Source organism: Heterocephalus glaber, unplaced genomic scaffold (genome assembly GCF_053883595.1).
Source record: "Heterocephalus glaber isolate CG9 unplaced genomic scaffold, H.glaber_assembly_v1.0 deba00001572, whole genome shotgun sequence".
Lineage (NCBI taxonomy): Eukaryota > Metazoa > Chordata > Mammalia > Rodentia > Bathyergidae > Heterocephalus > Heterocephalus glaber.
In genome coordinates, this window is record NW_028258357.1 from 18,910,963 (window position 1) to 18,925,310 (window position 14,348).

At 45.1% G+C, this 14,348-nt stretch overlaps 1 protein-coding gene across 2 annotated transcripts in view; it reads left to right on the forward strand.

Annotated features, from left to right (window-relative positions):
• Positions 1–14,348, forward strand: part of Utp20 (UTP20 small subunit processome component) — a 77,091-nt gene that overhangs the window by 43,768 nt on the left and 18,975 nt on the right. For both annotated transcript variants that reach the window (XM_013072264.3, XM_087192697.1), the window contains 10 exons: positions 1,051–1,194; positions 2,091–2,170; positions 7,821–8,047; positions 8,481–8,625; positions 10,011–10,098; positions 10,990–11,133; positions 11,427–11,477; positions 11,579–11,731; positions 13,708–13,863; positions 14,073–14,213. In XM_013072264.3, the coding sequence (XP_012927718.2) occupies positions 1,051–1,194; positions 2,091–2,170; positions 7,821–8,047; positions 8,481–8,625; positions 10,011–10,098; positions 10,990–11,133; positions 11,427–11,477; positions 11,579–11,731; positions 13,708–13,863; positions 14,073–14,213 (1,329 nt within the window). The remainder of the gene's footprint in view (positions 1–1,050; positions 1,195–2,090; positions 2,171–7,820; positions 8,048–8,480; positions 8,626–10,010; positions 10,099–10,989; positions 11,134–11,426; positions 11,478–11,578; positions 11,732–13,707; positions 13,864–14,072; positions 14,214–14,348) is intronic.

Here is a 14,348-nt window from a genome sequence, read left to right on the forward strand (position 1 = left end):
GTAAAGTTTACCCTTCCCAGAGTTTTAAAATTTCTTGCCTGTTGAAAATCTTGGACCTTTCATTCTCATGTAAGTTTGTGAGTTTGCACGCGGTGAGGGTTTAAGTGGGGGTCAGGACTGGTGCTGTGACACTGGGTGGAGGCGCAGCTACTGCTCCCCTCAGCCTGCACCTCTGTTGGGCGTCTGTGGTTTCCTGTCTTACAGAGGAGAGCAGGCGCCTGCAGGACAAGCGACGTGTGCTAAGAGAAATCTCTGCCATTGACTCACACCCATTCCAGCTCTGGGCCTCTAAACAAGTGATTTTTTTAAAAAAACTAAATTGCATTTTTATGTAAACTGTGTGGAGATCTTCTCATGCCTAGCTTCATTTTTCTCATTCTCTTTCGGTCAGAGTAGCCTCTCCCTAAATTTTTTTGTTTTTGTTTTTGTGGTGCTAGGGACACAGAATTGAACCCAGGGCCTCACCTATGCTAGGCAAGCTCTCTAGTGCTGAGCTACGTCCCCAGGCCTTTTTTAAATTTTATTTTGAGGCAAGGTCTTATTAAGGTGTTCGTGTTGGCCTCAAACTCGGGATCCCCCTGCCTCAGCCTCCTTAGTAGCTGAGATTGTAGGTGTGTACTGCCATACCCAGCAGCCTAAAATAGTTTTAACAATTATTTTTAAATGCTAGCTTTAAGAAAGGTAAAATAATAATACAAGTATGAAAACATAAGAAAAATCACTTTGACTTGAAGAGAGGGTTTTTTTTTTCCCTAATCTAAGGCACTGTCATGGCAGAAAGGTGGTGTTGTTTAGAATGTGCTGTCATTTGAAGGCACTCAGGTGTGAGTGTTTTCCCTGAGGACAGCAGGTGTGGCCTCCTGGGCTGGGTGATGCAGAGCAGGCCCCACCATTGGGGTCTTTTCTCCACTTTTCCTGTGCCGTGAGAAAAGCAGTCGGCACGGTGCACTCATTTTGTCTCCCCGGGGGAACCGGGGTCTAGTTTCACAGTTTGGTTGAGCACGCTCTCTCTCTCTGTGTTTTCTTTTTAATAAGGTCTTTGTTTTGCAGATACAGCTGCGGTTTATTAACCCCCTGAAAAATTTACGGCGTCTTGGAATCAAAATGGTCACCGATATCTTCCTGGACTGGGAATCCTACCCATTCAGCACACAAGAACTCGATGCTGTGTTCCATGGTGCAGTGTGGCCCCAGGTAAACCTTGGTTCTGCCTGCACACTTCTGCTTCTTCCTTGGATACTAATTCACTGACATAGTCTACAACCCAGCTTGAACGCTTGTCCTGACATTTTCTGTTACATCAAGCCTTCTTTATTCCTGGGGCATTTAGTCTTGTTTTTATGTTTGTGTATGTGGCACTGGGGTTTGAACCCAGGGCATTAGCACTGAGCTACATCCCCAGCCCTTTGTTTATTTATTGAGACAGGGTCTCACTGAGTTGTCCAAGCTGTGCTCGAACTTGTGACCCTCCTGCCTCAGCCTCCCAGGGTGTTGGGATCGCAGGCACGTGCCATCACACTTAGCTTATTTCTGGAAGTTCTATGAACACTTTTCTTTTCCTCTACCATCAAACTAAAGACCCTGAGTTGCTTTCTGAACTACCATATCATTCATACTAGAGGCTAATGTGAATCCGTTCATGTCTCTGAGACCAGTGTGGCATCCCGCATAACAGGCCCAAGAGGAGACACACAGGTGCCTCCCTCCCTCACTCGTTTGATTTCTCTGGTGGTCACCACTCGATGACGGCACAGCCAGCTGTCCAGACCTTCCCGGCGCCTCTCTGCCATTTCCCTTTCTTCTGTACCTTTCCCTCTTCCGTCCTCTGACCTTTACCTGTTAACTTCTGTCCCTCGACTGTTTCATCCTCCGGCATGGCTTCTGTACATGTTCTTTTTATTGGTTGTTGTTTGTTTTGTTTTGTTTTGCTTTTTGAGGCAGGGTCTCACTGTGGAGCCCAGGCTGGCCTCCAACTCACAGTGATCCTCCTGCCTCAGCATCTGGAGTATTGGGTTTGCAAGTGTGCGCCACCACACTGAATTTTTTGCTTGTTGTTTTCCTGTGACATACGTTTTTGTTTTGCCTCCTAGATCTGCCGACTTGGATGTGAGAGTCAGTACTCGCCCACTCCTCTGCTGAAGCTCATTAGTGTCTGGAGCAGAAATGCAAGGTATTGCCCAGCCCCGACTCTAAAGTGGAACAGTATTTCAAGCGAGTGTAGTCAGAACAAGGCTGGGGGACTGATAATGTGATGTGCGGTCTTTCCGTGTAGTGAGTAACTTGCAGTTGTAGAAGGGAAGGCAGCTGAGTAAAAGCATGGAAAGATCTTAGACTATATAAGTTGGTAAATAACATGTATAATGTGGTCAGATGTGTGCACGTTTGTGTATAAATAGGAAATAAGAATGGAAATAGAGAGGTACATGAGAAACTTTTTTTTTTTTAATGACACTTAGGGCTGGGGATTTAGCTCAGTGGTTCTGGGGATTTAGCTCGAAACCGCAAGGCACCGAGTTCCATCCCCTATACAAAAAAAAAATGACCCCTAGCCGGCCATTATGGTGCATGCCTGTAATCTCAGCACTTGGGAGGCTGAGGCAGGAGGATCACCCTGACTTCAAGGCCACCTTGGGCTGCATAGTTACTTTGGGGCCAGCCTGGAGTACACAGCGAGACCCTGTCTCAAAACAGAAAACAAACAGAAAAACAACGGGACACCTAACTTGCCCTCTGGGGTCCTCTGGGATGTCAGTACATGCACACGTCATGTGATGCTTGCGTCCTCTGCTCACCTGCCGATCGGCTCTCTGTGTGAAAGCGTTGCATCTCCTCACTGCCCACCTTGGTGCCCCACACAGCCTCTTCCTGCCCTCCGCCCTGCTGCCCCAGAGAGCAACCGGGAAGCGAATGTGGCAGCCCAGGGTGTGGGGCTTGGGTGTCACAGAGCAGGGGAGGAGACTGCAGGCAGCCCTGGAAGGGTCCACATCACTTATGATGAGGGGAAATGGTAACAGGACAGTTGCAGCTTAACGTTGATTAAACTTGTAGACAGTATGAAATCACTGGGTGCATTTTTGCGGTTTTTGCAGACTAATTAGAATTTGGGAACTGGGAGTATTGGAATCAATAGGGATACCCTTCTCAGCTGTAGGAATGATGTAGGCCTCTTGGAAGGAGAAATGGAATGTGAAGCACCAGATAGTTACAGCATCACATAAATATTACTGCTTTCAGCATGCTTAAAAATAGAAGCTGATTTATAATTGGCATTCTACTATGTCTTAGATGTATTTATATTTTATGGTCAGAAACAGTTTTGATAGTGGTTCAACACTGTTAATGAAGACCCCGGCATTGATTTTGTGTGTGTGTGTGTGTGTGTGTGTGGTTCAATGTTTTTATTTCATTTATGTATTTTTTTTCCCCCATTAAGTTGATTGGTACATTTTCGGTATACAGTACAGTTACATTCATCATTGGGATCTTGTACCATTACATGAGTCTCTTGGTTCTTATTTTTTTTCCCCCTTCCCTTGCCCTCCCTTTACCCCCTCCACCCTTCCCTATTTGCAAAGACCTTGTTTCCATTTTTCTTCTCTTCTCATATTTTTTCCTTTCTCTTTTTTCGCTTCCCCTACCCCTCCCAATTCCCCTGCTCTTTTAGACCTTTTCTTCCTGTTACACAATATCACTTATACACTTTTAAAATTACAATATCAAGATCCAGGAGACATTACCACAGATTTTACAGAATTTGAAAGGATATAGAAAGCATATTACAAAAATCTTTTTTGAAACAAATTTGACAACTTCTAAGAAGTACCTTGGAAGACAAATTAATGAAACTAACTCTGGAGGAAATATAAAATTTGAATAGTACCTATTAAAGAAAGTATATTCCTAGCTTGAAAACTTACCTATATGATAACAGCAGGCTCATAAACATTTTAACTGATAAATTACATCAAACAAAGCAGCAAAAAGAAGGAACACTTCTCCCCTCATTTTAGGAGCTCAACATTGTGCTAATCCTAAAACTGGATAAAGATAATAGAAGAAAAATGTATGAACATAGATAAAAATTTGTTTAACATTAACAAACTATTGGAAGTCAGATCTGGCAGTATATAGAAAGTGGTTTTGTTATAGGGATGGCAGTGTTGGTTCAGCATTGGAAGATCCACCCCCAAAAGTCATCATTTTAACAGAGGAAAGGAAAAAGCCATATGATCCTGTCACTGGTTGGAGAAAGAGTATCGGACTAAGTTCTACAACTGTTCATGGTAAAAGCTATCAGGAACCTAGAAGTAGAACTGAAACTTCTCAAGAGATTAAAGACATGTACTCCATACTTCCAGCGAGTACACCTTATATGAATGGAGAAGATACAATGCTTTCTCCGTAAGGAGGGGAACAAGGGCAGATATGCTTACTCTTTATCTGTGCATTAAACTTTGAAACCTAGCCCCCACCAAAATAGTCTGGCAATAAAATGATACAACTAGGATAGGATTGGCATGACAGAAGCAAAATCTTTATATGTAGATGAAATGATCATCTACAGAGAAAATACTAAGAAATCTCTAGGAGCCCCTAGAACTTGTACTTGAATTTAGCAGGATTAGAAAACACAAGCTATATATAAAAATTCAGGTCTGTGTATACTTGCTATAAATGAAGAATTGGATATTGAAATTTAAAAGTTATGTAGGAGTACAAAGGACCTAGAAAAGTTTAAAAAAAAAAAACAGTGCTGGAAGACGTTTAGTACCTAATTTTAAGACTTCTTCTAAAGCTACAGTAATCAAGGCAGTGCTGGTGTGAGGAAAGACATATAGATCGTTTGACTAAAACAGAATCTAGAAATAGAACCACACATATATGGTCCACTGAGTTTTGAAAGATTATTTAATATTAGCATTTTATAGAATATAAAATTCAATTCAAGAGCTGAGGAAGAGATAGTGTTTTCAGCAAATGGCACTAGAACACCTGGTATCCATATATAAAAAAATTAACCTCAACCCTTTTTTTCCATACATGAAAATAACTTGAAGGGATTTATGAACCTAAATATGAAAGCCTAAAAGTATAAAACTTTAAGAAGAAATTATAAGGGAAAATATTTATGAATTCAGGGTAGGCAAGAACTACCTAGGATACAAAAAACATGATGTATAAAAGAAAAAAATTGATAAATGAGATTCCATCAAACTTTAGAACTTTAAATGACATCATTAAAATGAAAAGTAGTCCTTAAACAGACCATATTTACAATGCATATAACCTATGAGCAGAATATATAAAGAATTCTTAGAGCTCATTAATAGACAACCCAATTAAAAAGTAGACAGAAGATGATAAATAGCCAGTATAGCACAAGGAATGGTGTGCAACTCTAGAATCAGAAAAATACTAACCAGTACAATAATAAGATTGAATTATACACTCATTAGGGAGATGAAGTTAAAAGTTTTAAAAGCCTTGTCATGACTTTTTCTTTTTGTTGGAGTCTCCCGCTTTGCGTTTAATTTGTCACGCCCAATGGATTCATTCTACTGGGTTTCCTGGGGTTGTAATCCTCATTGTCTTTTCCTAGGGTATTGTCTAAAATGTTTTGGAGTGCCGGTTTGGTATTCATGAAGTTCCTGAGGTGCTCTTTGTCATGAAAGTATCTTGTTTCTCCATCAATTTTGAAAGATAGTTTTGCAGGGTTCATCAATCTGGGTTGGAGGCTGTTTTCCTTTAGGGCTTGAAATACATCACTCCAAGCTCTTCTTGCCTTGTGGGTTTGCATTGAGAAGTCTGCTGTGATTCTGATGGGCTTTCCCTTGTATGTGATTTGTTTCTTTTCTCTCACTGCTTGTAGAATTTTGTTCTTCTGTTGGATTTCTGGAATCCTAACTATTATACTGGCATTGATTTTTATAAAGCTGGGATTGTGCTATATAACCAGCCTTTGATTTTGTTTTTCATTTACCATGACTATTTTTCCATGTCATTAAATAACCTTCAAGAACCTCAAAGTCATCTTGTCTGGGAAAATCCATTTTATTAACAGAAAGGGCTCTCTCCCTTATTTCCCAATTCAATAGGGCCTTTTGTATTTTGTATAATCACCGAACATGTATACGCAGTGTTTGGAGGCGGATGTGAGAAGCGTGTTTCGGCCGGGTGACATTTGTGCAGGGAGCCCTGAGGAGCCCACCCAGAGGACAGCAGTGCAAGCTTGGCCTTGTCGCTCGGCCTGCACTCTGCTGGGGACCCGCAGTGCCGCATCCCCCCTGTCCTTTGAGCCCCTGCTCATTGTTTTGGTTGGGGAAATAGAAGTCATATAGCAGCTGAGGATGCTGGTGACAGAGCCTTCTCTTTTTTCCTTTAAAAATCTCTGGAAGATGATTATCTCGTAACAGATAATTGCGTGTGTGTGAATGAATGAATGAATGAATGAGCAAATGCTTCGGCCACCTCCTGGGAACGTTACTCTTTGGTGAACATGGGTTCTAGTTTTGCACAATCAGGTATTCAAGCCTGTTTTCCATCTGTAGCTAAGTGTAGTATTTTATAAATGCAGGTAGAGCCAAGCTATAGCCAATATCTTTAAGCTCACAGATCAGGACAGATTGTCTCAGAAGTCGGGTGAGCTCGAGACAACAGCCAGTGTGACCCTATGGCCTGCTGTCCTGGGGAGGGAGGAGTCATGTAAATAATGAGCCCAGACAACCACTGCACTGCTGTGGGTCGCCAGGTCCCCATGAGGCTCGGTCTGGGCCTCTCAGCCCTTTGCATCCTGTGAGCCTATGCTCACACTGCCTGGATCTCACGTCTCGGGCAGACTGGGTCTCACTGAGTATCACCTCATCTGTCCTCCGAGGAGCGTACTCCCGAGCCAGTCTCCTTACTGCTCACGAGTTCGGAGCCGAGCTTAGACTTTCTCAGTTGTGGGACACGGCAGCGTAGTGAGTGCGCATTACACTGGGGTCTTGAGCCTTGGTTTCCCCACCTATGAAACAGGGACGGTGACAGGCCGCCTTGACGGAGCACAGAGATGAGCACGCGTGCTGATGTCTTGCCCGGGACCTGCCCGTGCCGTACGTTTACTGACGGGAGGGTGTGCAGCTGTGACCCCTGGAGCTTCTCATCAGTCTGCTAGGCCCAGTCTGACGTAATGGAACTCTTCCCAGTAGGGATGACTTGTAGAAGTCAAATATCTGAAAGTTTTGTACAGATTGTTAGGACTGTGTCTCTGACTCCAAGATAAGTGCCAGTTGCCCTCGGCGGGAAGAGCCTTGCACTCTGAGCCCTCGTGGTGTCTCCTGCGAGGACGTCCCTGTCTCGTGTCCCATCCCTGGGGTGTACTCTCCCCTCCCGCAGGCTCTGCGCGGTGCTTGTTCAGATAGGGCAGATGCCTTTGTGCTCTCTGCCCGAGTCCCGTGTTGGCTGTGTGCTGATCTTTATGTGAGTAAAGCTTTTAATGAGAAATGCCCAACTGTCATATTTAGGGTTAGACTGCTGTTTCCATCTCCTCTACCACGCATTAGCTCTGGCTTTGGAACATCAGTTACCTGTACTTGATACAGTTTCATAGACATGTTATAGGGATTAGATAAGAAACACATATGGCGCCTAGACAATAGAACGTACGAGGTGTCTGAAATGAATGTCCTTCGGGCTTTAAAGTCTCTCCTCTTTTGAGCAATCTTATCAGTGTACACACGTGTGTACATTTGCTAAACTCAGTGTGAAACACACAGGACGTGACTTTAGAAATAAACACAGTGAGAAATCAGGTGGTCATTACAGCAGTTTTGTTCTTGCAGATATTTCCCCTTTCTGGCTAAACAGAAGCCGGGGCACCCGGAATGTGACATCCTGACCAACGTCTTTGCAGTTCTCTCAGCAAAGAATCTCTCAGACGCCACAGCCGGCATTGTGATGAACATGATCGACGACCTCCTGAACCTTCCAGATTTCGAGCCCTCGGACACGGTGCCGTGCTTGCCGGTGACTGGCTGCGTGTACGCCGAGCCTGCGGGGGGCACAGCCGGTGGGTGATGCTGGGAGCCCACAGGGAGCAGGGCCCAAGTGCGCATAGCATCTTTTCTCCGCGAACTCATTCTCATTTTCGTAAGGGAGTTTTCTCTGCATAGATAGGAATACAGTTCATTTCAGGACAGGAAGTCTTGGTGCCTTCCAGGAAGTGGCCAGGTGGTTTCCCCTCTTAAAGTTCCACATTCTTCCTGCCACACTGGCCCAGCAGTCCCTGCTGTTAGCAAAAAATGGTTTCAGGGGTCTCTTAGGTACATTTTTTACTTCACTACTAGAGTAGCTCTTTTGAGTTAGAAATTATTTAATGTTTAGAGTTGAAAGTTTACTAAATTTTTATTAGTAGCCAAATGCTTTATCTGTCACCCAGGTGTCATACAGTTATGCTTTAAGAGAATTTTTAAAAATCAAACATTAACCACTGTCTGTTTCAGAGTCCATCACTATGGGAGGAAGATTGATCCTACCTCATGTGCCTGCAATTCTTCAGTACCTCAGCAAAACCACAATAAGTGCAGAAAAGATGAAAAAGAAAAAGAATAGGGCACAGGTCAGCAAGGAACTCGGCATCCTTTCAAAGTGAGTGGAATACTGGTGCTGAGAGGGCAACATTCCCACCTGGGCTGTTAATTTTTTATAGTAGCATCTCGCTTAGAATGTGGCACTAGGACATTTAGAAGGCTTTTGGTAGCATATGTGAGGCCCTGGGTCCAGTCCCCAGCACCAGAGGAGAAGGAGAAAAGAAGTGGAGCTGTCTGTAGGAACAAGGCCCAGGGTTCAGTCCCAAAAAGGTTTTTGTGTTTTAAATGCCCTCCACATTAAGTTAATGCAGAATTCAAGGTGTCTGCTAAACACTTCAAGCTTTTTATGGCTTCCGCTCTCATTAAATGAAATTAAATACAGCAGTCTCAAAAGTCCTAAGCCGGACTGACAGATTTGCTTGTGTGGACTTTGCGTATTTTGTTAAATTAAGCCTTGAGCTTTGTGAAGTCACATCCTGTTTTTGTTTTTTACTTTAGTTAATAAAAATAACCACCTTGAAGGAACAAATTATTTTGTTTTTGACCATCAAGAAGATCTTGCAAGGTTTTTGTTTTTTTTTTAAGAAGATCTTGCAAGGTTTTTAAAGGGTGTGTTTGTCAGTAAACCTAGGAGTATGTAATTGTGATTTCTCTAGGGGACAAAGGTAGTAAGAAATGATTCTATCTTGAATTTTAATTTAACAGGAACTGGACTTAGTTATTAGATTTTTTTTTGTTACTCTCCCCATCAGAAACTTAAAAATATAGGGGTCGGGATTTAGCTCAGTGGCTTCACTGCCTGCTACGCAAGCGCAAGGACCCGAGTTCTATCCCCAGTACCAAAAAAAAAAAGAAAGAAACTTAAAAATACATTAGAATCTTCTAAAAACTTCTTTGCAATGTTTTGTTTATACTGTTATATTTCTAAGTTATGCAGAATGGAAATCATGCTATATTCATCTCATTTCATCTCAGGCAGTGTGGTAATGGAAGGATGGAGAGGTGATTAGGCAGAAAAACCAGAGTTTGAAAGACCTGCTCTGCTTCCTCCCAGCAGTGTGACATTGATTTCTCCGAGTCTCATTTTCCTCTGGGCAAATTGAAGCCAGTAATTCTTCTCACAGGGCTCTGTGGGAGTTACTGGAAATTCTGTACATGAAACTTTAAGGCTCGGCACGGCTTGGTGGATCAGAACCTTGGTTGGTAACCTGCCTACGTGTGGAGATGCTGTGAAGCGGGGGAAGGCAGGAGCCAGGAGCCTGGGGTGAGAGGAGGAGAGGCCACTGCCGCCTGCCTGAGGGCAGCTTCCAAACAGCATGGTGGATCGGGACGTTGTGTGTTAGCTGTGTCTTGGTCACTGATGCCTCTCTCCAAAGAGTTGACCTCAGGAAGATGTTCTAACTTCTGTGTCTTCCTGACACACCCGTGTGTCTCCTTTTCCAGGATCAGCAAATTTATGAGAGATGAAGAACAGAGCTCAGTGCTCATCATGCTCCTCCTTCCCTTCCTCCACCGAGGCAGTGTCGCGCAGGTATGAGGTGTGGCGTGGCAGCTTGCTTTTTACTTTGAAGGGGAGCACTTGTATTGTTAGCTTCTGTGATGCAAATTTCCCAAGAACTCAAAAGACTATACAGAAAGAAAAAAGTTGAAATAGAGGGGAAATTGGGACAGAAATAAAAATGGACAGGGGCCAGGGATTTAGCTCAGTGGGTTCACCGCCTGCTGTGCAAGCGCAAGGACCTGAGTTCGATCCCCAATACAAAAAAAAAAAAGAAATAGAAATGGACAGGTGAGAGGGACCGAGACAGTGTCATCTGCCCCAGCATGGTGATGTTAACCCCTTCCGTTTCCTGTGTTCAGCCTCCAATCCTGTCAGAAGTTTCTTTCTGACATTAACCATTAACAAATGGAACCCCGGGAGTGGAGTGCGCTGCCGTACAACAGAGCTGAAGGAGCATCAGGCTTCTGACATGCAGGCTTAGCCAAGAGTGCTGACTTGGTCCTTAGACCTGGTGGCACATCCCCCGGAGGCCCAGGGACACTGGGGGCCTCAGTGGCAGCACTGAGCTTCAGTCACTGTTTTCCATCAGCAAACCCATCTTGTAGGCTGTTTATTGACTGGACTGGTGATGGGGAACCTTTCAGAGCTGTCAATGACACAAACAGCCTGCTGCGGCCCAGGCCATGGGTTTGCCACCTCTAGACTAGACCTTTGAAGACATGTGTCAAAAACCACGTATGTGCCCTATTAGAATTAAAGAAACCATGAGAGACATATTGTGGGTTTTACAAGACTAGGAAATAAGTTTCCCGTTACTACTTTCACTCTTGTCCATATTTGTTTCTGTGCTATGATACATTAAAGTACAGATGGACTCGTTCCGTAAATGACTGAACACAGTTTTCCCTCGTTCTTGGTAAGGATACGGAGGTCGATATCCTAGTGACGGTGCAGAATCTGCTGCAGCACTGTGTGGACCCCACAAGCTTCCTCAAGCCTCTGGCCAGACTCTTCTCAGTCATTAAGAACAAGCTGTCAAGACAGTTGCTGTGTACAGTCTTCCAGGTGTGTAAATGTTCATTTTTACCCCAAACCACCTTGCTTTGTTTTGGGGAGGGGGGAGACAGGATCTCACTGTGCAGTCCACACTGGCCTTGAGCACACAGCAGTCCTCCTGCCTCAGCCTCCCGAGTGCTGGGATTATAGGCATGCGGCACCATACCACTGTTTTTAAAAGATAACCATGATGTGTAGGATGCTGCAGTGACTCTGTGCACCAGTGTGAATTTGGAGGGACAGGAAGCTGAGGGGAGGCAGAAACGTTAAGGCATTCACTAAAGATGTTCTGTTCTTCTTAGAGTCTGTCTGATTTCGAAAGTGGACTAAAATACATTACTGATGTTGCCAAGGTAAGAAAGAATTCTTCTCTTTGGCCTCGAAAGTACGCTCCTTTCTGTTTATTTAAGATGTATGTGCCTTCATTCATGTGATTTCAATGGCATTCTCGTAGCTGAATGCCTTTGACCAGAGGCATCTCGATGACATCAACTTTGATGTCCGCTTCACCGAGTTCCAGACAATCGCGTCTCACATTAGAGAGATGCAGACCGTGGACGTCAGCTACCTGATTGCAGTCATGCACAACTGCTTCTACAATATGGAGGTGAGCTCTGCAGCCACAATGTGTGGATCGTTTCTTAGTGTTTTTGTTTTGTTTTGTTTTTGGTACCGGGGATCGAACTCGGGTCCTTGCGCTTGCAAGGCAGGCAGCGGAACCACTGAGCTAAATCCCCAGCCCCTAGTGTTTTGACAATATGATGTCTAACACAGTGGCCTAGTTTCTTCATTTATCTTTTGAGGGGGACCAGGGTCTTTAGTGTAAAAGTCCTGTTAGATGTGAAATTTTTGTTTGGCGGAGATATCACTGTTCTCATGATTTGGAAAGCGGATATTTCAAATAAAACAGTGTATGTAGAAGCACTTTAAAAAAATCAAGGTGTGTATTAGAAGAGAAATCCATAGAAACAGAAAGTAAATAAGGTTTCCAACGGGTTGTTAGGAGGCAGGAACGAGATGCCGTCTCTGATGGGCATGGGGTGGCTTTTGGGCTTGATGGAAATCTTCTGAGATTAGACAGTGCGGTGGTTGTACAATCTTCTCTGTGTACTCAGAATGCTGCCTCTGCACTGAAGGGCTGAATTCCACGGTATTGTAATTGCATCTCAAGGTTTGAAAGTTAAGTGTTTCCCCACATGTTTGTTGGTGCACCTTGCTTACACAGACATGTGGGTTTCACCTAGGGAAACATGCAGTGTCTGTCTTTCTGGGCCTGGCTTGTTTTGCTCACAATGATGATCTGCAGTTCCATCCATTTTTCTGCAGGTGACAAAATGTCCTTCTTTTTTGTGGCTGGACAGTACTCCATGCTGTGTAGATGCCATGTGTTCTTTCTCATGTTGATGGACAGCTAGGCTGGCCCCGTATCTTGGCTGTCGTGTATGGTGCCACAGTATGCGCGGTATGCAGGTCCCCTGTAGTGTGCTGGCCTCAGCTCCAGGGTGTAAGCCAAGGAGTGCTGGCCAGGCAGCCCCGTGGCAGCTCTGCTTCTTGTCTTGAGCACTGTGCAGGTTTCCACAGTGGCTGTGCCAATTTGCATCCCTGCCCACAGTGGAGAAGAGTTCATGTCCTCTGTGCTCGATGTGGCCTTTCTGCCTGGTTGAGGTGGGATCTCCGTGTGGCTTTGGTCTGTGTCTCCCTCCTGGCGGGAGGTGTTGGGTGTTTTCCTGTCCTCACTGGCCATCTGCATTTCTCCCTTTCAGAAGTGTCTGTTCCATTCATTTGCCCGTTAATTGATGGGGCTGTGTGATCTTTTGGTGTCGAGTGTTTTGAGTTCTTTTTATATTCTAGGTACCCTCTGTTGGAAGGATGGTTGGCAGAGGTTTTCTCCTATTCTGTAGGCTGTTTCTTCACTGTTAGTTGCTTCCCTTGCTGTGCAGACTTTAACACAGCCCCATTTGTTATTTCCTGTGTTGTTGAAGTCTTGGTCAAGAAGTCTTTGTGCCCGTAGTTTGCCTTCTTTATTGACGGTATGGTTAAAAATAAGGGTCTGAGTGATAGGTAGCATGTTGCTAAACTGGATAAATACAGAGCCCTTGCTCACGGCCAGCCGTGTGGGGAAGTGGCTGGCCCCATGGCATCTCATCATCGTCCGTCTGACAGTGGGGCCCTGTGGTGTGTGAGGAAGCCGGCCTCCCTGTGAGGAGAGGAGCGCACTGCGTGGGCCCGGAGCAGCTTCCCCGCGTCGCACCGTCCGCTCTCACGTCTAGCAGTGGCCTAGCGGAGTAATGAGAGCTGGCTTTAGGGAGCCTTGTCTTCTGCTTGCTTTGGAAAGTAGAGCTAATTAAAGGGGTACTTGGTCATCCTTCCTGAAACTGAGGGACACTTCTCGGCCGGCGGGTGTGACTCCAGTCAGTTCCTGTACTGCTCAGCTCTCCGTTGGTTCTTTAGGTTCCCAATGGTCGTGCGACATTAATCTGGAGGGCTTTTTACGCAGAGCAGTGACACCATGTCACCCTTGTTAGGAATCACACTGTGCACTGTGTATAGTTACTTCACCAAGTGCCTGTGTTTCATCTCCAGTTAGGGGACATGTCCTTAAGCGACAATGCCAGCATGTGCCTGATGAGTGTCGTCCGGAAGCTGGCTGCCCTGAGTGTCTCGGAGAAGGACTTCCGGGAGGTCATCCACCGCTGCCTCCTAGAGAGACTGAGGAAGGGGCTGAAGAGCCCCACAGAGGTACTGCAGTACTCTGGGGAAGCCCATTTGCGCTTGGTCCGCTTTGGTTTGGTTTCCCTCTGCCGCTTTGTTGTGTAGAAAAGCAGTCAGGTGCACATTTAACTAAGCACCTTGCTGGATCAGTGGTCAGCAGGCCTCAGGCACACAGGCTATCAGGAAGTAGATTCTTTCTAAAATGAAACTTTTCTTTTTCCACTTGACACTTGCAGAGTATTCAGCAGGATTACACGACGATCCTTTCGTGCTTGGTTCAGACCTTCCCAGAGCAGCCGGAGTTTAAAGACCTGGTGCAGCTCACCCAGCAGCAGGACCCGGAGATGGACTTCTTCGAGAACATGAAGCACATCCAGGTAGGAGGGAGGCCCTGCCGCCCTCCTCAGAGGAGCAGCCAGCCAGCCTCTTGTCCTTCAGAAAGACGCACTTGCAGGCCCCACAGGGTGAAACCTCTCTGTCCCTGGGGCTGGAGTTTCTGGTGCCTCAGAGGC